Source organism: Pleurodeles waltl, chromosome 1_1, assembly GCF_031143425.1.
Source record: "Pleurodeles waltl isolate 20211129_DDA chromosome 1_1, aPleWal1.hap1.20221129, whole genome shotgun sequence".
Lineage (NCBI taxonomy): Eukaryota > Metazoa > Chordata > Amphibia > Caudata > Salamandridae > Pleurodeles > Pleurodeles waltl.
The window spans coordinates 357501311-357525104 of record NC_090436.1 but is presented as its reverse complement, the minus strand read 5'-3'; the positions used below and the strand labels follow the sequence as shown (position 1 = coordinate 357525104).

Genomic DNA, 23794 nt, shown 5'->3' with positions numbered 1-23794 from the left:
CGTGCGTTTTGCACATTTGCTTCACCAACGTCCTCATTAATTTCATCCCCTAACATTTTGCCAAATACTGCTTGAAAACTGCACCAGGCTGCCACACCCCTGGGGGACCCAACACTTGTACCTGTCTTGACCATGCAACATTCTGCTCATCAGCCCCTCGCACTATCCCTCGCCTGCACGCACATACAACTGTCAGTTCCCACTTTGCACCGAAAGTTTGGGATAGGCCCTGAGAGTCTGGGTGTTATAATTTCGAGGTGCTTTTCAGCTCCCTCTGTCTGATTCGCACGCACTTTGCGCTACCTAAAAAGTGCACAAAAAAGTTAAATCAAAGCCTTAACATAAAGAAAGACAAATAGAACCTGGTCACTGGCTGAGTTGTACAAAGAGAAAGCAGAAAACCTGTGTAAATTGCGGCTTCCCGGATTAAAGTGCATGATCTTCAGCAAATATTTTATTTCACCAAAACTCCTTTTTCCTCGTTATTGCATATGAAAGGACTTTCAAATATGACTTCTGAATACAAACTGCACACAAAGCTATTGTAATGGATTTATGAGACTAACGTTGCTGTACAATAATATGAGACAAGTACAGAGTTTGCATTACAATTGTCTGGCCACGTAGTCCACTCATGGTTTATGTTAAAAACTATCACTTTCAATAAGTACTTCTCAGTGCAGCAGTCGCGGACGCCCGGATCCTGGAGGGTCACGGTGGCTGCACTATTAGTCTTGTGGAAAGCCGACTGCCAACGAAGCAGCTCTAAAACCGACTAGAAGTATGCGGTGCCTGGCGCACTGCACAGTTTGTTCTCTTGTTTACTCATAGGACAGCTCACTGGGTTAAGTACCATGCCCTTCATCATAGCACTCACAGTTGTCATGTTTGAAATATGGTACACTAATTCATGCATTATTATTCACCTTTTTGAGGAGGAAAAACACTTGAGATTATTTAAGGCTCTGTCCATTTGCTTGAACAAAAGAGCATGCAATCTCTTTTGCTGAAATGATGATTTAGGCTCCAGACTCGACCAAGTAATTTATTTTTTATTTTTTAGAGAAACGGAGTGTTCTCTAAATAGCAATAAGGCAATTATTTGGAACACATAGGGATGTGTTCCCCTCAGTACAATAAAAATGACACAAGGTTAGCTTTTAACACTTACTGTTACTGAAGACTAGGCACTAAATCACATGTGCTTGCGTTCACTTCTACTATGTGACGAATAGGGAAAGGGTGGGATCTATGCCTGTGAACGTCAGATGGCTGCCCCCACGCAGGGATGAAGACTCAGACGCCCAAAATCATTACGCAAGAAGTGCCACTGGCCTATAGTGAATACTGCCATAGACCACAATGGAAATGAAGGGCTTCAAAGCAGTCAGCCCTGCGTCATGTGTCACAGTGTAGGAAGTTGATTTATTGCCTGGCTTCCGCCTCGTGCTTTAAAGCAAGGCGTGGCAGGCAGCCTGGAACAGAAAGCCCAGACTTAAATGCAACGATTTGTTTAGAGATATAGGTGGTCATTCTGACCTCGGCGGTAAAAGGCGCCTACCGCCGGTCAGAAATCCTCCATAATCCCGCCGCGGTCGCGGAAACCCGCCACGGTCATTCTGACCCGCAGAAGGCAAACCTCCGAAAATCCGACCGCCACAACAGACCGCCAGACCAGCGGTCGGCGGAAAGGTGGAGGTGACCAAACCTCCACCGCCACGCCAACAGAAATACGCCCATCCCATTACGACCCACGAATCCACGCGGCGGTCATTCAAACGCGGTATTCCATTGGCGGGACACACCGCCGCGGTCAGAATACACACAAACGAACAAAACTCAGCCACATTGGATGATTTGAATCCCACACACCTGATACACATACACACACCACTCCCACACACACAATACAATATAAAACACACACCCACATCACCCACAAACCCCTACGCTAAAAAATTCGGAAAGAAGGCAAGAGCGAGACACCAGCATCCAAAAAATAACAGCCACAGCCACTCAACACCATCACCCACACACTATCCACACACAAAACAACACACACCACCACACTCAACTCACTTAAATACACATACTCCACCCCACACATCATACACACCACCCCATGGCACCCCAAAGACAACCCCGCTTCACAGACGAAGAACTCAGGGTCATGGTGGAGGAAATCGTTCGGGTAGAGCCCCAGCTGTTCGGCACACAGATACAATACACCAGCATTGCCCGGAGGACGGAGCTATGGCAGAGGATTGTCGACAGGGTGAACGCAGTGGGACAGCACCCCAGAAATCGGGAAGACATCAGGAAGCGATGGAACGACCTACGGGGGAAGGTGCATTCCATGGTATCCAGGCACAACATCGCCGTGCAGAAGACTGGCGGAGGACCCCCACCTCAACCCCCACAATTCACATCATGGGAGGAGGAAGTCTTGAACATCCTGCATCCTGACGGCCTCGCAGGAGTCGGCGGAGGAATGGATACTGGTAAGTTGAAGCTTCAATACTGCTTCCCCCCCACCTGCATGCCAAATCAGACCCCAACACTCACCCCCATCCTCGAACCCCACCCTCACCCCCACCCCCATCCTCACCCCCACCCTCACCCCCACCACCATCCTCACCCCCACCACCATCCTCACCCCCACCCCCAGCACACCTATTCCCCGCCAATGTCTCACCATCACAACCCACACATCCCAAAACCTAGGCCTGCATGCGTCCACTAAGCATGGACACCCATCACCAAAGCATGCCCAATGCATATACACATCCCCCCCACAAGCCACCCTCACCAAAGCCCCCACACACGAATGCCAGCACTTGGGGACACGAGAACCCACAGATACACCCATATGCGACACATTTAAACTATAACCATACCTCTATACCCCTGCAGGACCCGACCGTCAACACACCGCGGCGGAGGGGCCAGAATTCTCCACACCCCCCACCCAAGAGGCCGTCAGCGATGACAGCAGCTCTGTCGACCTGGACACCGATGACCAGCCCGGACCATCGGGGACCTCTGGACAGTCGGTTCCCCTCACACAGGCCCAGGCCGCTACAGACCCAAACCCCTCTGGGAACACCAGCACAGCTCCCACCCAGCGGGCCCATGCCTCTGTCTCCAGGGCGCGTCAATCTGCGGTGTGTCTACCACTACAGGGCACCCAGGATAACCCACCACCCCAACAACAACAGGGACCTGGGGGCAGTGGTAGTGGGCACACCGGCCAGGGGGCAGAGGCCCAGGGAAACAGGGGAACTCGGCGGGCAGCTGTGCGACAGGGGGGGGAGGAGAGGCCCAGGGAACCCACTCTCCACGAGGTCCTCACCACCATCATGGGAGCATACAACCGCTCCCAGGAGACGATGGCGACGGTACTGGCCCGGTTCCAGGAGATCCAGGTGCTGCAGGAGGAACACTATCGGGGGTACAGGGAGGACATCAGAGCCATCAACACCACCCTGGTTACCATGGTAGGGCTGCTGCAGGACCTCGTAAACAGCAGGGCGGACACTGAACAACACCCAAGGGCCCCTGCCACTAGCCTGGACCAAGAACAGCCATCCACCTCCGCCGGCGCTAGTGGACAGGAGGCCCCCGCACAGCAGCAGCCCACCAGACCCCCACCTCCTGCAGGAGAAGAACCACCCCGCAAGAGGGCCCTGAGATCTCGCAAGAAGACAGAGTAGGATGTCAAGACCCCCGCCAGCAAAGGATACCACCTGATGTCATCCCACTGTCCCACATTGTCACCCTGTCCATCCTTGAACTGCCCATGCTCCATCTCTCCACAGGCCTCTGGACAATGCACCTGTGTGACTGTTACTCTGGACTCTGCCATGGACATTCCTTCACCATAGCCCCCACCCACTTGAAACCACCCATCCCATTTTGAGCACTTCAATAAACACCTATTTTGCACCAAAATATCAGGAGTCTGGCTGTGATTTCAATAGATTGTAATTGACATGACAGTGCAAATATGTCCTTGTACATGGTGAAGTCAACAAACAGCTGCCACAAAGCTGTAGTCCATGGGGAAACGAAGCACAGGACTCGTAGTGGGGACCCCAGATCTGAAATAGGGAGGGAAAAGCCAAAACTCAGTCATCATACACTGTGGCAAATAGACAGGCAGCAGAGATGCTGGAGAGTAGTTAACATTTACTAAATTATCTTTGAAATGTTACCTGTGTCCTATTGGAAGTACTGTTCAATGATTCTGTCCCTGTTGTCTGTTTCAGCCCCGTCGTCTTCCTCCTCGTCACTCTCCTCAGGTTCCACCGCTGCCACAACACCACCGTCTCGACCATCCTCCTGCAGGAAAGGCACCTGGCGGCGCAAAGCCAGGTTGTGAAGCATGCAGCAGGCCACGATGATGTGACACACCTTCTTAGGTGAGTACATTAGGGATCCACCTGTCATATGCAGGCAGCGAAACCTGGCCTTTAGGAGGCCAAAGGTGCGTTCGATCACCCTCCTAGTACGCCCATGGGCCTCATTGTACCGTTCCTCTGCCCTGGTCCGGGGATTCCTTACTGGGGTCAGTAGCCACGACAGGTTGGGGTACCCAGAGTCCCCCACTAGCCATACACGGTGTCTCTGTAGCTGTTCCATCACGTAAGGGATGCTGCTATTCCTGAGGATGTAGGCGTCATGCACTGACCCTGGGAATTTGGCATTTACATGCAGGATGTACTGGTCAGCCAAACACACCACCTGGATGTTCATTGAATGGTAATTTTTTCTGTTCCTGTACACCTGCTCCCTGTCTCTTGGGGGAACCAAAGCCACATGGGTCCCATCAATGGCACCAATTACGTTGGGAATATGTCCAAGGGCGTAGAAATCACCCTTCACTGTAGCCAATTCGCCCACCTCAGGGAAAATGATGTAGTTCCTCACGGATTTCATCAGGGCAGACAACACTCTGGATAACACCTTCGAAAACATGGGCTGAGACATCCCGGAAGCAATTCCCACGGTTGTCTGAAATGACCCACTTGCCAAGAAATGTAGTACTGACATGACCTGCACCAGAGGGGGAATCCCTGTGGGTTGGCGGATGGGGGACATCAGGTCGGGCTCCAGCTGGGCACACAGTTCATGGATAGTGGCACGGTTAAGACGGTAGGTCAGGATAATGTGGCGTTCTTCCATTGTCGACAGGTCCACTAGCGGTCGGTACACGGGAGGATTCATCCGTCTCCTCGCCCAACCCAGCGGACGGTGCCTAGGAAGGACAACATGGAGCACACAGTCAAGCAACCCACAGGTACGTACTCACAGCTAGCACAGTATACGATTCTCTATGCAGTGAATGGCGTGTCTGAGTGGCTATGCAAGGCCTAGGCCTGTGTGACGCAGTTGAAATTGAGCCATGTGGGCCCTGGAAATGGCGGCTGCCTGACCTGTGAAGTGTGACAATGGGATGTGAGGTCAATGCGCTGGCGTGGCACACCGCGGCGGGCGGCGGGCGAAGACCGCGGCGCGAAGCCGCATTGGTTAACATTGAAGCCTATGGGTTTCAGGAGCCAATGGCGAATGGCGCCGGCGGTGGCGGGACGCACCGCCGCGGTACGCACCGCCGCGGACGTGACCGCCATTTTCTATCTACTTATCCACTTGCGACTTGAACTTTCACAGGAGAGGACCTATACTGCAAGTGTTGCTGTGACCTCGGTCTGGAAGGGACAATGGCTGCTGCGACTGGGGAAAGGGCCCCTGCCTTCACTGGAGAGGAGTTGGAGAAACTTGTGGATGGGGTCCTCCCCCAGTATGCGCTACTCTACGGTCCTCCAGACCAACAAGTGAGTTTAATTCAATATGGATTTGGGGCCACTGGCTGGCTTGGGGGCCTGGCGGGGATGGGGGGCATGTTGGGGCTGGCGGGGGGCCTGGCGGGGGGCCTGGCGGGGATGGGGGGCATGTTGGGCATGGCGGGGGGGCATGGCGGGGGGCCTGGCAGGGATGGGGGGCATGTTGGGCATGGCGGGGGGCATGGCGGGGGGCCTGGCGGGGATGGGGGGCATGTTGGGCATGGCGGGGGGCCTGGCGGGGATGGGGGGCATGTTGGGCATGGCGGGGGGCATGGCGGGGATGGGGGGCATGTTGGGGCTGGCGGGGGGCCTGGCGGGGGGCCTGGCGGGGATGGGGGGCATGTTGGGCATGGCGGGGGGCATGGCGGGGGGCCTGGCGGGGATGGGGGGCATGTTGGGCATGGCGGGGGGCCTGGCGGGGATGGGGGGCATGTTGGGCCTGGCGGGGGGCATGGCGGGGGGCCTGGCGGGGATGGGGGGCGTTGGGCCACTGGAAAGGAAAATGCTGAGAAACTTGAACGTGGTATTTCTCCCTCCCTGTACGTGTCACATAGGTCCGCGCCCATGAGAAGATCGGGATTTGGCGTGCCATCGCCAAGGAAGTCCGGGCCCTGGGGGTCCACCATCGACGGGGCACCCACTGCCGCAAGAGGTGGGAGGACATCCGCCGCGGGACCAAGAAGACCGCCGAGTCTCTGCTGGGGATGGCCTCCCAACGTAGGCGGGGTGCCTGCCGTCAACTGAGCCCCCTGATGTTCCGGATCCTGGCGGTGGCCTACCCTGAATTGGATGGGCGCGTGAGGGCAGCACAGCAGACACAAGGGGGTGAGTACAAGCATTATCTACTCTGTTGTCGCGCAGTGGAGGTGTCTGGGTGGGGGAGGAGGGCTGGGGGTCCCCCTAGGCCAGGGCGATATCTGTAGGCTGGGCACCCCCGTAAGCCCCTGTGTCCCCAGCCACCACCCTCAGTAGTTTGTCAGTACAGCCATCCCTGGGCCGTGTCATCCATGGGTGCAGTTGTCAACTCTAGGCGTGTAGGGCATGTTCCACGGAATGCGTAGCGTACCCCAAGTGCGCAAGTTAGTGCAGGGGGCATCTGTGTCTGTCATGTCCGCTAACTGTACCGGAGATCCATGTACTCAATATCCCTTTATTTCTCTCTCCCCCCCCCTTTTTGTTTGTCTTTCTGTGCTTGTGTGCATCAGCATCATCAGGCGGAGGAGAAGTGGCATCGGGGCAGGAGGGAGCTGCATCTCACATGGCCCAGGAGGGCCATGCCACAGAGTCAGACTGGACCAGTGAGACGGAGGGCGAGGGGAGCTCCACGACGGGGACGACTGGACCCTGCAGCGACACGGACACGTCCTCGGAAGGGGGCTCCCTTGCGGGGGTGGCACCATCCGTGCCCCCCGCCATTACAGGTACAGCCGCCACCCAGCGCACCATCTCCGCCCTCCCAGCAGCCCCTCAGCGTTCGCCCCGTGCCCGCTCTGCCAGGAAGCCGGGCATCTCCTTCGCCCCAGGCACCTCAGGCCCTGCCCCTGTTACCCGCGCTGCCCTCAGTGAGGAGGTCATTGACCTCCTCCGAACGCTCATTGTTGGGCAGACTACCCTTTTGAATGCCATCCAGGGGGTGGAGAGGGAGGTTCATCGCAGCAATGCGTACCTGGAGGGCATTCATTCGGGTCAGGCTGCCCATCAGCGATCGTTCCAGGCTCTGGCCTCAGCACTGACGGCAGCCATTGTCCCTGTCTCCTGCCTGCCTCTACTAACTCCCTCCTCCCAGTCTCCTGTTCCTCTGCCTGTCCCACCCACACCATCAGACCAGCCTGCACACACCTCAACACCCAAGAGAAGCTCATCCAAACATAAGCACCACAGATCACGCAGACATTCACACACGCAACATTCCGATGCAGACATGCCAACAGTCACTACCACCTCTGTGACCCCCACCTCCTCGTCTCCCTCCTCCCTCCCTGTGACGTCTACACTCACACCTCCATTCACCTCACCATCAGCCAATGTTTCCATCACCAGCACACCCTCCACTCCAGTCCGCACACGTGCAGTCACCACCCCCACTGCCATTTACACGTCCCCTGTGTCCTCTCCCACTGTGTCTGTCACCCCCTCTTCCACACCACACAAACGCAGCCACCCACCCACCCAACAGCCATCCACCTCACGACAGCCTATCCCTCCTGCACCTGCACCCAAAGACAGCAAACGTGACTCACCTACAACCACATCCTCTCCCTCCACTCCCATTCCCACTGTACCTACCACTCTCCATTGTCCCAAGAAGCTCTTCCTCGCCACTACTAACTTCTTTCCTGACCCTGAGCCCCCCCCTCCTTCTCGTCGGGGTAAGAAGAGCACCTCAGCCACCACCAGCCCTGCAGCCCCCTTGACAAGGGTGCAGGGGTATTGGAGCCCGCCAGCCCGCATGTCTGGATCTTCGCCCAGCAGCAAGGGGACAGCCAGCCCACCCCCTGGGAAGAGGAGCAGAAGGCGGAAGGGTCGCCGCAGGAGCCCGCCTTCTACATCCCCCCCGGACACCACCCAGAGACAGTCACCAGCCACAGCTCCAAAGGGAGGAAAGGGCCACAGGCCCACGACTAAGGAGGGCAAGGGCAGCAAGTCGGAGAGGTCAGGCAGCAGGCCTGCTGCCCAGGAGGAGCCCACAACCCCCATAGCCGCTGCCCCGGGAGGAACCGGCACAGCTGCCCCGGGAGAGCCCACCACCCCCATAGCCGCTGCCCAGGGAGGACCCAGCCCAGCTGGCCAGGAGGGCCCCACCACCCACAGCCCAGGTGGGCAGTGAAGGAGCACCATCCCCGCTGCCCAGGAGGGCACCACCAGGCAATTAGCAGTTGGCCATAGACCGGCCGCCGTCTCCAGAACCGCTGAACTGGGCCCCGCCGTCTCCAGAACCGCTGAACTGGGCCCCGCCGTCTCAAGAACCGCTGAACTGGGCCCCGCCGTCTCAAGAACCGCTGAACTGGGCCCCGCCGTCTCAAGAACCGCTGAACTGGGCCCTTCAGGGCAAGGAGCGCTGAACTGGGCCCCGCCGTCTCAAGAACCGCTGAACTGGGCCCCGCCGTCTCCAGAACCGCTGAACTGGGCCCCGCCGTCTCAAGAACCGCTGAACTGGGCCCCGCCGTCTCAAGAACCGCTGAACTGGGCCCTTCAGGGCAAGGAGCGCTGAACTGGGCCCCGCCGTCTCAAGAACCGCTGAACTGGGCCCCGCCGTCTCAAGAACCGCTGAACTGGGCCCTTCAAGGCAAGGAGCGCTGAACTGGGCCCCGCCGTCTCAAGAACCGCTGAACTGGGCCCCGCCGTCTCCAGAACCGCTGAACTGGGCCCCGCCGTCTCAAGAACCGCTGAACTGGGCCCCGCCGTCTCAAGAACCGCTGAACTGGGCCCCGCCGTCTCAAGAACCGCTGAACTGGGCCCTTCAGGGCAAGGAGCGCTGAACTGGGCCCCGCCATCTCAAGAACCGCTGAACTGGGCCCCGCCGTCTCAAGAACCGCTGAACTGGGCCCTTCAGGGCAAGGAGCGCTGAACTGGGCCCCGCCGTCTCAAGAACCGCTGAACTGGGCCCCGCCGTCTCAAGAACCGCTGAACTGGGCCCTTCAAGGCAAGGAGCGCTGAACTGGGCCCCGCCGTCTCAAGAACCGCTGAACTGGGCCCCGCCGTCTCAAGAACCGCTGAACTGGGCCCTTCAGGGCAAGGAGCGCTGAACTGGGCCCCGCCGTCTCAAGAACCGCTGAACTGGGCCCCGCCGTCTCAAGAACCGCTGAACTGGGCCCTTCAGGGCAAGGAGCGCTGAACTGGGCCCCGCCGTCTCAAGAACCGCTGAACTGGGCCCCGCCGTCTCAAGAACCGCTGAACTGGGCCCCGCCGTCTCAAGAACCGCTGAACTGGGCCCTTCAAGGCAAGGAGCGCTGAACTGGGCCCCGCCGTCTCAAGAACCGCTGAACTGGGCCACGCCGTCTCAAGAACCGCTGAACTGGGCCCTTCAGGGCAAGGAGCGCTGAACTGGGCCCCGCCGTCTCAAGAACCGCTGAACTGGGCCCCGCCGTCTCAAGAACCGCTGAACTGGGCCCTTCAGGGCAAGAACCGCTGAACTGGGCCCCGCCGTCTCAAGAACCGCTGAACTGGGCCCTTCAGGGCAAGAACCGCTGAACTGGGCCCCGCCGTCTCAAGAACCGCTGAACTGGGCCCCGCCGTCTCAAGAACCGCTGAATTGGGCCCCGCCGTCTCAAGAACCGCTGAACTGGGCCCTTCAGGGCAAGGAGCGCTGAACTGGGCCCCGCCGTCTCAAGAACCGCTGAACTGGGCCCCGCCGTCTCAAGAACCGCTGAACTGGGCCCTTCAGAGCAAGGAGCGCTGAACTGGGCCCCGCCGTCTCAAGAACCGCTGAACTGGGCCCCGCCGTCTCAAGAACCGCTGAACTGGGCCCTTCAAGGCAAGGAGCGCTGAACTGGGCCCCGCCGTCTCAAGAACCGCTGAACTGGGCCCCGCCGTCTCAAGAACCGCTGAACTGGGCCCTTCAGGGCAAGGAGCGCTGAACTGGGCCCCGCCGTCTCAAGAACCGCTGAACTGGGCCCCGCCGTCTCAAGAACCGCTGAACTGGGCCCTTCAGGGCAAGAACCGCTGAACTGGGCCCCGCCGTCTCAAGAACCGCTGAACTGGGCCCTTCAGGGCAAGAACCGCTGAACTGGGCCCCGCCGTCTCAAGAACCGCTGAACTGGGCCCCGCCGTCTCAAGAACCGCTGAACTGGGCCCCGCCGTCTCAAGAACCGCTGAACTGGGCCCTTCAGGGCAAGGAGCGCTGAACTGGGCCCCGCCGTCTCAAGAACCGCTGAACTGGGCCCCGCCGTCTCAAGAACCGCTGAACTGGGCCCTTCAGGGCAAGGAGCGCTGAACTGGGCCCCGCCGTCTCAAGAACCGCTGAACTGGGCCCCGCCGTCTCAAGAACCGCTGAACTGGGCCCTTCAAGGCAAGGAGCGCTGAACTGGGCCCCGCCGTCTCAAGAACCGCTGAACTGGGCCCCGCCGTCTCAAGAACCGCTGAACTGGGCCCTTCAGGGCAAGGAGCGCTGAACTGGGCCCCGCCGTCTCAAGAACCGCTGAACTGGGCCCGCCGTCTCAAGAACCGCTGAACTGGGCCCTTCAGGGCAAGAACCGCTGAACTGGGCCCCGCCGTCTCAAGAACCGCTGAACTGGGCCCTTCAGGGCAAGAACCGCTGAACTGGGCCCCGCCGTCTCAAGAACCGCTGAACTGGGCCCCGCCGTCTCAAGAACCGCTGAACTGGGCCCCGCCGTCTCAAGAACCGCTGAACTGGGCCCTTCAGGGCAAGAACCGCTGAACTGGGCCCCGCCGTCTCCAGAACCGCTGAACTGGGCCCCGCCGTCTCAAGAACCGCTGAACTGGGCCCCGCCGTCTCAAGAACCGCTGAACTGGGCCCTTCAGGGCAAGGAGCGCTGAACTGGGCCCCGCCGTCTCAAGAACCGCTGAACTGGGCCCCGCCGTCTCAAGAACCGCTGAACTGGGCCCTTCAAGGCAAGGAGCGCTGAACTGGGCCCCGCCGTCTCAAGAACCGCTGAACTGGGCCCCGCCGTCTCCAGAACCGCTGAACTGGGCCCCGCCGTCTCAAGAACCGCTGAACTGGGCCCCGCCGTCTCAAGAACCGCTGAACTGGGCCCTTCAGGGCAAGGAGCGCTGAACTGGGCCCCGCCGTCTCAAGAACCGCTGAACTGGGCCCCGCCGTCTCAAGAACCGCTGAACTGGGCCCTTCAGGGCAAGGAGCGCTGAACTGGGCCCCGCCGTCTCAAGAACCGCTGAACTGGGCCCCGCCGTCTCAAGAACCGCTGAACTGGGCCCTTCAGGGCAAGGAGCGCTGAACTGGGCCCCGCCGTCTCAAGAACCGCTGAACTGGGCCCCGCCGTCTCAAGAACCGCTGAACTGGGCCCTTCAAGGCAAGGAGCGCTGAACTGGGCCCCGCCGTCTCAAGAACCGCTGAACTGGGCCCCGCCGTCTCAAGAACCGCTGAACTGGGCCCTTCAGGGCAAGGAGCGCTGAACTGGGCCCCGCCGTCTCAAGAACCGCTGAACTGGGCCCCGCCGTCTCAAGAACCGCTGAACTGGGCCCTTCAGGGCAAGGAGCGCTGAACTGGGCCCCGCCGTCTCAAGAACCGCTGAACTGGGCCCCGCCGTCTCAAGAACCGCTGAACTGGGCCCTTCAAGGCAAGGAGCGCTGAACTGGGCCCCGCCGTCTCAAGAACCGCTGAACTGGGCCACGCCGTCTCAAGAACCGCTGAACTGGGCCCCTCAGGGCAAGGAGCGCTGAACTGGGCCCCGCCGTCTCAAGAACCGCTGAACTGGGCCCCGCCGTCTCAAGAACCGCTGAACTGGGCCCTTCAGGGCAAGAACCGCTGAACTGGGCCCCGCCGTCTAAAGAACCGCTGAACTGGGCCCTTCAGGGCAAGAACCGCTGAACTGGGCCCCGCCGTCTCAAGAACCGCTGAACTGGGCCCCGCCGTCTCAAGAACCGCTGAACTGGGCCCCGCCGTCTCAAGAACCGCTGAACTGGGCCCTTCAGGGCAAGGAGCGCTGAACTGGGCCCCGCCGTCTCAAGAACCGCTGAACTGGGCCCCGCCGTCTCAAGAACCGCTGAACTGGGCCCTTCAGGGCAAGGAGCGCTGAACTGGGCCCCGCCGTCTCAAGAACCGCTGAACTGGGCCCCGCCGTCTCAAGAACCGCTGAACTGGGCCCTTCAAGGCAAGGAGCGCTGAACTGGGCCCCGCCGTCTCAAGAACCGCTGAACTGGGCCCCGCCGTCTCAAGAACCGCTGAACTGGGCCCTTCAGGGCAAGGAGCGCTGAACTGGGCCCCGCCGTCTCAAGAACCGCTGAACTGGGCCCCGCCGTCTCAAGAACCGCTGAACTGGGCCCTTCAGGGCAAGAACCGCTGAACTGGGCCCCGCCGTCTCAAGAACCGCTGAACTGGGCCCTTCAGGGCAAGAACCGCTGAACTGGGCCCTTCAGGGCAAGAACCGCTGAACTGGGCCCCGCCGTCTCAAGAACCGCTGAACTGGGCCCCGCCGTCTCAAGAACCGCTGAACTGGGCCCCGCCGTCTCAAGAACCGCTGAACTGGGCCCCGCCGTCTCAAGAACCGCTGAACTGGGCCCCGCCGTCTCAAGAACCGCTGAACTGGGCCCCGCCGTCTCAAGAACCGCTGAACTGGGCCCTTCAGGGCAAGGAGCGCTGAACTGGGCCCCGCCGTCTCAAGAACCGCTGAACTGGGCCCCGCCGTCTCAAGAACCGCTGAACTGGGCCCCGCCGTCTCAAGAACCGCTGAACTGGGCCCCGCCGTCTCAAGAACCGCTGAACTGGGCCCTTCAGGGCAAGAACCGCTGAACTGGGCCCCGCCGTCTCAAGAACCGCTGAACTGGGCCCTTCAGGGCAAGAACCGCTGAACTGGGCCCCGCCGTCTCAAGAACCGCTGAACTGGGCCCCGCCGTCTCAAGAACCGCTGAACTGGGCCCCGCCGTCTCAAGAACCGCTGAACTGGGCCCTTCAGGGCAAGGAGCGCTGAACTGGGCCCCGCCGTCTCAAGAACCGCTGAACTGGGCCCCGCCGTCTCAAGAACCGCTGAACTGGGCCCTTCAGGGAAAGGAGCGCTGAACTGGGCCCCGCCGTCTCAAGAACCGCTGAACTGGGCCCCGCCGTCTCAAGAACCGCTGAACTGGGCCCTTCAAGGCAAGGAGCGCTGAACTGGGCCCCGCCGTCTCAAGAACCGCTGAACTGGGCCCCGCCGTCTCAAGAACCGCTGAACTGGGCCCTTCAGGGCAAGGAGCGCTGAACTGGGCCCCGCTGTCTCAAGAACCGCTGAACTGGGCCCCGCCGTCTCAAGAACCGCTGAACTGGGCCCTTCAGGGCAAGAACCGCTGAACTGGGCCCCGCCGTCTCAAGAACCGCTGAACTGGGCCCTTCAGGGCAAGAACCGCTGGCCCTTTGGCAGACGTGGCAGGGCAGGATCTATCTCGGGCAGGGCTGCAGGATGTCCTCTGGCCAACTTGCCTCCTCCAGTGGCAGTGGGGTCTGTTATGGACTGTATGGACTGTGGCTTTGCTCTCCCCAGGATGGCCCAGTGGGCAGCCCACCCACTGTATGGACTGTATGGACTGTGGCTTTGCTCTCCCCAGGATGGCCCAGTGGGCAGGCCACCCACTGTATGGACTGTATGGACTGTGGCTTTGCTCTCCCCAGGATGGCCCAGTGGGCAGGCCACCCACTGTATGGACTGTATGGACTGTGGCTTTGCTCTCCCCAGGATGGCCCAGTGGGCAGGCCACCCACTGTATGGACTGTGGCTTTGCTCTCCCCAGGATGGCCCAGTGGGCAGGCCACCCACTGTATGGACTGTATGGACTGTGGCTTTGCTCTCCCCAGGATGGCCCAGTGGGCAGGCCACCCACTGTATGGACTGTATGGACTGTGGCTTTGCTCTCCCCAGGATGGCCCAGTGGGCAGGCCACCCACTGTATGGACTGTATGGACTGTGGCTTTGCTCTCCCCAGGATGGCCCAGTGGGCAGGCCACCCACTGTATGGACTGTTTGGACTGTGGCTTTGCTCTCCCCAGGATGGGCCAGTGGTCATGGAGTCCCCTCGTGGATCTGGCGTCGTGTACTCAAGTGGCTGAGGTGCCCCCCATTCCCTTCCCCCTGAGGTGCCTGTCCTATTTTCTTTCTGATGCCCCTGCAGTGTTCTCTCCGTGGAGTTCTTGTCGTGGGACTGGGCCTTGCCCCTTTGCACAGGACCCCTGTGATCCACGGACAGTGGTTGGACTACATTTAGTAGCTGTATATATTTTGTACATAGTTTATTTATTTATTGGGATTACTGGTGTACATATTTCAATATATCTGCCCGTTTATGATCTCTTCTTTTGGTCTTTGCATTATTTCGGAGGGGGGTGGTTTGTGGGTTGTGACAGTGATCTGTGGGAATGCATTGATGTGTGTGTTGTAGTGGGTGTGGGTGGGTGGGTGTGTGTGTGCCGGTAATCTTTTCCCTCCCCTGTGTCGTAGGTGCCGTACTCACCGATGTCTTCCGCGCCGCCGGGCGTGCTCCTGGTATATGAGCAGGAATAGGAGTGCGGGGATGACCTGCAACTCTGGCTCCATACTGCCGGAATCTCGCGTGGAGTGCGTAGAGGTGAGCGTTTTCCCGTTCGTAGTCTGTTTCCGCCGTGTTCTTATCGGCGGTGCTCCCGCCCCGGAAAAGGTGGCAGATTGGTGGGTCGTAATAGGGTGGGCGGTACTTTGTCTGCCGCCGGGCTGTTGGCGGGAACCGCCGCGCTGTTTGTTTGTACCGCTGTGGCGGTCGGAGTGTTAAGTTGGCGGGCTGTGTTGGCGGTTCCCGCCAGGGTCAGAATTGCATATTTTAGACCGCCGGCCTGTTGGCGGCTTGGCCGCCGCTTTATCACCGACCGCCAGGGTCAGAATGAGGGCCATAATCTTATTTCTAAATAAATTGATCTACTTAATATTTTCTTAATGAATGTGCAGGAATTTCAGAGGGTTGCAGCCCCTCAGCCCTAAAAAAAAAAAACGCCCCTGAAATGCTGCAAACCAGTATGAGTTGCTGTGCAAAATGGATTAAAATCAATAAAAAAAGCACTGCAGTGTTTTTTTTGTTTTTTTCCAACCAAGCCTGAGGTCAGAGAGGTGGTGGATGAGGGTGTATCAATCCACTGGAGGGAGGTGCAATGGGGGAGGGAGGAAACTCCTCCGGCTGCCGCAGGCTTGATTTCTTGCATGACATCCCAAAAGATATAAATAAAAAATAAATACAGAATCAGTCCCACCCTCATTACAATATTAATCTATCTAAAATGGTATAAATATAGGCTGATGTTAACGGACAGGGAATTGGATGAAAAAATGAAGCTTAAGTAATTAATGGAGAAAAAACAGACTTGAGTGATGCACCACCGGAACAAAAAATAAAATGACGAATTCAGCAGCAGCCTTGATGGGCAAAATACTATGCTCCCCTGTTTCTGGAGCCACAGGTCTGCCAGAGTGCAGGAGCCGCAGGGAGCAGTGACAGAGTGAAAAATGGAGGTGGCCAGTGAATGTCCCAGCTCAAAGGGGGAAGGGGGACATCAGGACCACCATCTGTGTGAGGCCACAATCTTGCCTCGCCACTCATGGCTGCTTCAAGTGGCACAAACTGGCCCAAGGACGGGCGGCAAAGCAGCACCCCTGCAGGGTAGGAGAATGGGAGCAGCAACAACAGACAAGGAAGGAGGAGGGAAAGGGGCTGAAACCGGGATTGTTTCCACCTCGTTGGTAATAAAAGAATTTCTAGCTGCTGCATCAAGAATTTTTCAATTCTATTAAGGATACGGAGGCAAGGACTATGCTTCTCTTTCCATGTTTTGAATTTTTAGCAGCCAATCAGAAAACAAAACAAAACATCAGTTCCTGTGACACAGCAACACATGACTACCATAGAGCCTAGCCCTATATAAACCCCTTAAGGATATAACTCCTCCTCTTTCTTTGCGAGAGCCCAATAACAGTAAAAAGTCTCAAGAACAATCCCCAATGGGAGAAAGAAACAGCAAACCACACAGAGCTGCAATGTTCCACCGAAGATCCAACCAGCGAAGGGACCGGTTCCAAGACGTGGATCTGGGATGACAGGAATGACAAACTCAGAAGAATCAGGAGTCACTTGTCTTCAATGTCTAGGAGTAAACAAATAAATCAAGCCTATAAACACTAGACTATATCCTTTGACATTACATATCATTTCAAAAAGGAGGGTAAGAAAAAGGAGCACAACATGAAATTAAGACATGATACAATTATACAAAAAACACTTTTCTGAGAGAGGGATAATCCTCGCCTCCGTGTCCTTAAAAGAATTAAAATAATTCTTGACTCGCCGGCTAGAATTTTTTTTATTCTATGTCAGGACCGGAGGCTCTGATTATGCTAGTTTAAAGCTGGTCTAGAATAATTGTTGCGATGTCTATAATGGGCTTGTAGTAAAAAGCCTTAAAGGTAGACTCAGACAACCAGCCAGCCGCTATCAACATGTCCTCTAGGTGAGATCCTAAAGAAAATACCTTAGAAGCCATGGCGCCTCTCGCAGAGTGAGCCCCAAACTGAGTGGTATCATTGCCCGCCTCACTCATAAGTCACCGCATCCATCTAGCCAGGATGGCTGAAGATACTGGGCGGAAAGACTTTAGTAAAGAAATTAATAACTGACCGCCCATGCAGAGCAAAATTCGGTTGTACTTACCTCATAATCTTTTAAACATTGCACAACACACAACTGAGAATTATCCGGGAAACTATGATAAAACACAGACCTAGTGTTACATTTGGTATGGCAAGAAATAGTAATGGATACTCCCTCGGAAGAAAAAATTCTACCTGACAGGTCTAAAGCCCTTATATTAGAAACTTGTTTACATGATACCAAACACAACAGCATAGTAAGTTTAGCAGAGAGCTGCTTCCTGGAAAGGTATTTATTGGCCGGCCAAGATTCTAAAAAACGTAATACAATATTAACATCTCAAAGGGTAGAAAAGCGCAGCTGAGGAGGATTAGAAAAACACATCCCTCAAAGAAGTTTACACACAACTGGAAGTTCGCCAATAGGCTTCCCCTCAATAGGAACATGACCTGCTGAGATGGACGATTTGTAATAATTAACAGATCTGTAGGCCATACCTGAAGCAGCCAAATGAGATAAGAAATTGAGTATCAAAGAACAATCAGCTGAGAATGGATCAGCACATCGTTCATTGCACCAAGTACGCCAGTGTTCAAGCGGATGCGCTTGTTAGTGTTTGGGGCCCAGGATCTCGTGGGGAAATTATGAGATTCGCGCAAAAGTCCCGGGAGAGACCATCGTTCCCTGAGATTCTCCACGCCACCAGAGTCAGGGAATGCGATTGTACTACAGGATGGGGAAGGGCCATCCGGTCTAGTAATAGGTTCCAATGATGCGGAAGTATAACTGGAGGATAGCAGGTCATCTCTAGAACTACAGGGAACCGGGCTCGAGCCCTCCAGAGGGGAGTCACAAGTACCAACTCTGCTCTCTGACGACGAACCTGAGTCAGAACTCTGGATATCATCATGAATGGAAGAAAAGTGTAACCCAGGAACTGAGATCAGTTCTGCAGAAATGCATTGGTTGCCTGAGCCTCCGGATCCGGGCGCCAACTGAAAAAACGATCCAACTGCCGATTGAGGCAAGACACAAAGAGGTATATTGCAAACGGGCACCACAGGCATTGGAGAGAATGAAATATTCTCAGATAGAAGCCTCCAATCGCTGAAGAACCGAAGGTAATGAGACTGCCAATCGGCCACTGTATTGCTCTGACCCGGGAGATACTACCGAAATTGGATGGTGAAGGAAAAAGTGCCAAAAGTCCTTGGCAATCTCCACTAGGAGATGAGATCTTGTCCCGCCCAGTCTGTTGACATAACGGACTGCTGAAATGTTGTCCAACGGGAGAAGGATGCAACAATTCGACTTCTCTGGGGAGAGGCTGCGATTTGCAAAGGAACCTGCCAAGAGTTCCAAGCAATGGATATGAAGGTCCAGCTCCGCCTTCGACCAAAGACCCCCCGTAACTATCAAGTCGCTGTGGGCTCCCCAGCCCCAGCAGCTGGCATTGGTTTCAATCCCGATCTCCGGAGACAAGCCAAAGATCGTTCTGCCATTCCAAGCATCCATATGATTGAGCCACCAATGGATCTCGGTCCTTGCCTCCAAAGAGAGGGGATCTAGGGCAGAATATCTGAAGCGCTTTTGGAGATGGGAGATCCTGTGACATTTAAGGGCTCGATAATGGAGGGGACCCGAAATATAGCCTGAATGGACGAGGTAAGGAGGCCCATCATCCGACTAGGCATCTCAAAGATACCATCTGTTTGGACAACGTCCTCAACTTCGTTATGTTGCGGACTCTGGAAGGAGGAAGGATCAACTGAGCTAGGATAGAGTCTACGTGAAAACCCAGAAACTCCAATCTCTATGAAGGAACAAGTATGGACTTCTGACTGTTGATGATGAAACCCAATTCCTGAAGGAGAGAAATCACCCACTCCAGATGGGTCATTAGAAGAAGAGGGCACTGAGACATGATGATAAGGTCGTCCAGATATATGATCAGACAAACCCCTGTGGCCCGAAGGTGTTCGGCAACAGGATTCATCACCTTCGTGAAGGCCCAAGGTGCTGAAGACAGGCCAAAAGGAAGAACCTGGTATTCGTAACAACAGCCCTGTTATAGGAACTGCAGAAATCTCTGATGAGGAGGAAAAATAGGAATGGTCAGGTAAGCACCTTTTAAGTCTATGCGGACCATCCAATCTTTTTCTCTTAGGATGTCCCTTAGTACGTGTATGCTCTCCATCTTGAAATGGCGGTAAATGATCCAGCCATTGAAATCTTTTAGGTTTAGGACCAGTCGATAACCGCCGCCCTTCTTTTCTACCAGAAAAATCAGACTGAGAAAACCGTGAAGATGAGGATAGCAGGCCACCATGGCCCCTTTGGCTAGAAGAGCTGTCACTCCCAATTAGATGAACTCCTGATCTTGTAGGGAAAAAAACATTTCCGGAGGAGATACCCTCTGAACAGGGGAATTGTAAAATTCCAGTTTGAAACCCTGGACAGACTCCAGGACCCAGGGGTCCTGAGTGATCTTTAGCCAGTTGTGAACAAACAAAGCTGTCCTGCCCCCCAGAATCACATCTGAAAACGAAATAAGTATCACCTGTAGTATTAGACTCCTGATAGGCGGTGTAGGATCCCTTAGAATTCCCACTCCGGAATCGATTGCGACCTCCACGGGACCTGGTGGGGTAGAAGGTGGAGCAGGAATCCTGATATCCCCCTCAGGGGTGTTGGTAGGAACCTCGTGGGGGGCCTTGATAATAATTGCGGCCGAAGGCTCGCCCTCTATAGCGTCCGTCCCTGGAAAAAAGTGGCCAAAGAACCTTTTTTATAGAGTCCTGGGTCTTGTCAAGGCTGGCATAAGTGGAAGCGAACTTCGAAAGTTCCTTGAGAAAAGGAGATCCAAAAAGCAGTCCCTGCGCCAAAGGATCTGATTCAGACGGGGCCAGAGCAGTCAGTTTGGGATCTATCTTGATTAAAATGGAGCACCACCACTCAATAGAGATGGCGCAGTTTGCGTTTCCCAGAAAGCACAAGGCTCTCTGGGCCCAAACAACCAGAACTTCGGGGTTAACAGGGGTACCTGGTGCCTTAGCCTGAAAACCCAGCTCCAAGATCTTAGTAAGGGGGTCTGAGACATCCAGGAGTTTGTCTTGACAACCTCGCCAGGCACGATCAATGCCCTTTTTAGGGTCTTTGGAGAATTTCTTAAGATAGGTTACCAGGGTGGGATATGTCTCCGGAGTCTCAGTAACCCTTGAGGGAAAATCAGGTCTAGGACATTCAGATCTCAGTCGAGACCTGACATCTTTGTCGAAACAATGGCGAATGTGTGACTGAATGTAATCGGCCACCTCCGAAGGCAGAGTCCAGGTGGAAGATCTAGGGTGGACGATATCTTCTGGTTCAAAAGTTAGTACTTTCAGAGGCTGAGATGACGCTTGAGTGTGCCGTGATTTTGCTTTTCGTTTACGAGGAGGAGAATCAGAGTCCTTATCCGGGTTGTTAGAGGAAGACGAGGAATCTGAATCCTCTTTACTCTCATCTCTTAGATGAAGCGACTGTGCTCCTTAGTCAATGATTGTACAAGTTGTTCAAAATCAGCTTAGTGAGGGTTGGCAACAGAACTTGAGCTGGCAGGATCTTGCGAAAACAGCAGCTCTTCCTGGCTGCTACAATGTGGGACCCAGGCCTCCTGCTCAGCGAACCCAATAAGTGATGCTTAATCGGCTGGATAGCTTGGGCTAAGGCCACGTTGACAGTGTTCAAAACACCAGCATTAAGGGCATAGACAAGATCTTGCTCAGACGACCCCACAGAGTCATCTTAAAAAGGAACCTTTCCCAGATTTTCCTTCATAACCAGCCATGTTGTAAAGTATCAGGTCACAAATGTGCGAATTTTTCAAATGGGCAGAGGAAACTGCCAATAGGAACTTCAAATGAAGTGGGGAGGAAAGCGGACAACTTCAGAGCAGGCTAATATGCTGAGGGAGGGCCCCAAGCCAGTAGTAAAGTGTGGAGGGAGGCCTGCTTAAAATAGAGAAAATTCCACTGATAAAGAGGCATTCCAGCAAGGCAAAGCCTAATAATAATTATTACAGCCAAATAGCAACAGCCAATCGGGCGTATGACGGAGAGCTGTGTGAAAACCTGATGGAGACGAATACACATGTTACACTCGTGTTCAAAGCCCCAGGGGAATGAGCTGACAGAGTTAGAACCAAGCATGCATGCGCACGAAGCAGGCACACCAAAAATAGAAAGAGGACAGAGCGTCTAGCAAGACACGCTGTCCTAACTCTCCTCGCTCTCGCTCCACTAATAATTAGAGGCGAGGATTCAGGAAACCCTCGCCGGGAGGAAAACGCTCCCACCAAGGATGAGTGAAACAAACGTGCGAGAAGGATCGTCAGTGTCCGATCGTAACAGCATAAATATGTAAAACTGAAATGAAACAGGAGCACAGTGCGGGCAAGCGCCTATGAAATTACAAAAGCGCTCGAACATGACGTGCATCCTGCAGAAAAAACACATTCAAATATAGATAAGAGACACTTAACTGGCTGCGAAGCAGCAAAGAAAGAGGAGGAGTTATATCCCTAACAGGTTTATATAGGGCTAGGCTCTATGGTAGTCATGTGATGCTGTGTCACAGGAAGTGATGTTTTGATTTGCTTTCTGATTGGCTGGTAAAAATTAAAAGCATGAAAAGAGAAGCATAATCGGAGCCTCTGGTCCTGACATAGAATTGGTGCTTAGGTAAAGCACTCCAATACCTCAGAGTGAGATATATATAAATATATATATCCACCCCCAAAAAAACAAAACAAGGCCAATGGCACAAGAGAGGCCATGGGACGCTGGGAGCAGAAACAACAGTCAGGTGCTAGACGAGGGAAGTTTCGGGAAAGGAAGGAGGAAGGGAGAGGGGCTGAAGCCGGTACTGTTTCCACTTCAATAATAACTGGTGCTTAGGCAGTGGCGTAGCGTGGGGGGTGAAGGGGGGGGCCGGCCGCACCAGGCGCAACATCTTGGAAGAGACTAAATCCACGGGTTAGGGGGCGCAAATTACTTGCCTTGCCCCGGGTTAGGGGGCTCAAATTACTTGCCTTGCCCCAGGTGCTGACAACCCACGCTACGCCACTGTGCTTAGGTAAAGCACTCTAATTCCTCTGAGTCAAATTTGCGCTATATAAATAATTTTTAAAAAACCTGACCCCTCTCAAAAAAAAAAAAAACCCAAAACACAAGAGAGTTCAAGGAAGGCAACAACATATGGGGGCAACACAGGGGAGGTGCAGAGAAGGGATGAGGGTCAGAGAGAGGGGTGTGAGACTGACTGCAGATAGGCACTCTTGGAGACAGCATGAAGAAAAAGGAAAAAAAAAGTATCTCAAGAAGCATGCGGTCAGTGGAACTGGCTGCTGCCCAGAAACTGTTCTTGTTCCAAGCTTCTGGGAAAAGCCGAACATCAGGAATTAAAAAGAGGAAGTGAAACCTGATGTTACCCTGCTGCTGCTGTCCAATGATAAGCAAGAAAATGGAAGTGACCGCAGTGTAATCATCGGACGTAATATTTGCTGATAGCATTTTAACCCTTTATTAATCCTCCTGTTCCCCGAAACACCTATTCAATGGCTGCCAGAGTTTTTCCACCTTGGCTGCTCCCAAGGCATGTCCATCGTTCAAATATATGGAGAAGTGCATAAAATAACTTATTATTTCATTCTCATGAAATATGGTCATGTTTTATTATATGAATTAAACACATGAAGTGGCCCGTACAGTTCACATTATTATTAGTGTATAAATATGTATTCCTTAATCCCATCCTTCGACATTTTCTTACACCAAATATTTGCATCTGCTTCTATATTCTGTTTATAGTTTCTGAGGATATGACCAAAGCAAATATTTCTTTGTTATAAAACTGTGTATGTATAGAAAACGTGTAAATGTGATTAAAAAAAGAAATCAGTTTCAGTGCATGTTTTTTTCTGAAAAATGGCACACACGCCTAAAGATAAATCATAACACCAACCTCACAGGCTTTTATTTTGTGTGGGTTAACAGGTCTCTCATTTGCATCAATGTCTACTTCTGTCAATCGGAGCAAGTTGTAGATTGTATCTCCAGTAACCTATCAAGAAAGCAAAATGTGGCATTAATGACTCCAAAGATTTGAAAAAATGCATTTGGTGTTCAAAAATATAATTATTTATGTTGTTAAATGCAGCTACTAACCACATACAAACCAACTATGCTGCAAATGAGCAGTAAATTGTCTTATATGGTATGGCCTCTCACAAGACTTTTCATGACAATATGATATAAAAGCAGCTTCTTACATGGATGAAGTTAATTTTACAAAAGAAAAAGGATTACACAATATACCCTTAATGGCTGCAATGTTGTTCACAGGCTTTGCTTAGTAGCCCTAGAATACTAGGGAGCGGCAACCAGGATTTATATTATCAGGCCTTTCCGACTGCAACACCACTGCACGATCCCTATAGCTCCTTTAGCCTATTATTTTGCAGATTAGTTATGAGCAGTAAAACAAATAAGGAGAGTGTTCGTAAACTTCACCCACATGATGGTCAGTAAGAATTAACAAAAACCTTTTAGCCTCATTCTGAAAAAAATACGTAACTGGTCTAAAGGTGAGAAAAAAATCAAAATGGCCTTGAGCCACAAAATGGCCCAACCATGAGTCCC

At 54.5% G+C, this 23794-nt stretch overlaps 1 protein-coding gene across 1 annotated transcript in view; it reads right to left on the bottom strand.

Annotated features, from left to right (window-relative positions):
- The window catches only part of CWC27 (CWC27 spliceosome associated cyclophilin), a 998568-nt gene that overhangs the window by 908693 nt on the left and 66081 nt on the right, over nt 1–23794 (bottom strand). The window contains exon 5 of the mRNA XM_069222723.1: nt 23118–23216. Coding sequence (XP_069078824.1) covers nt 23118–23216 — 99 coding nt within the window. The remainder of the gene's footprint in view (nt 1–23117; nt 23217–23794) is intronic.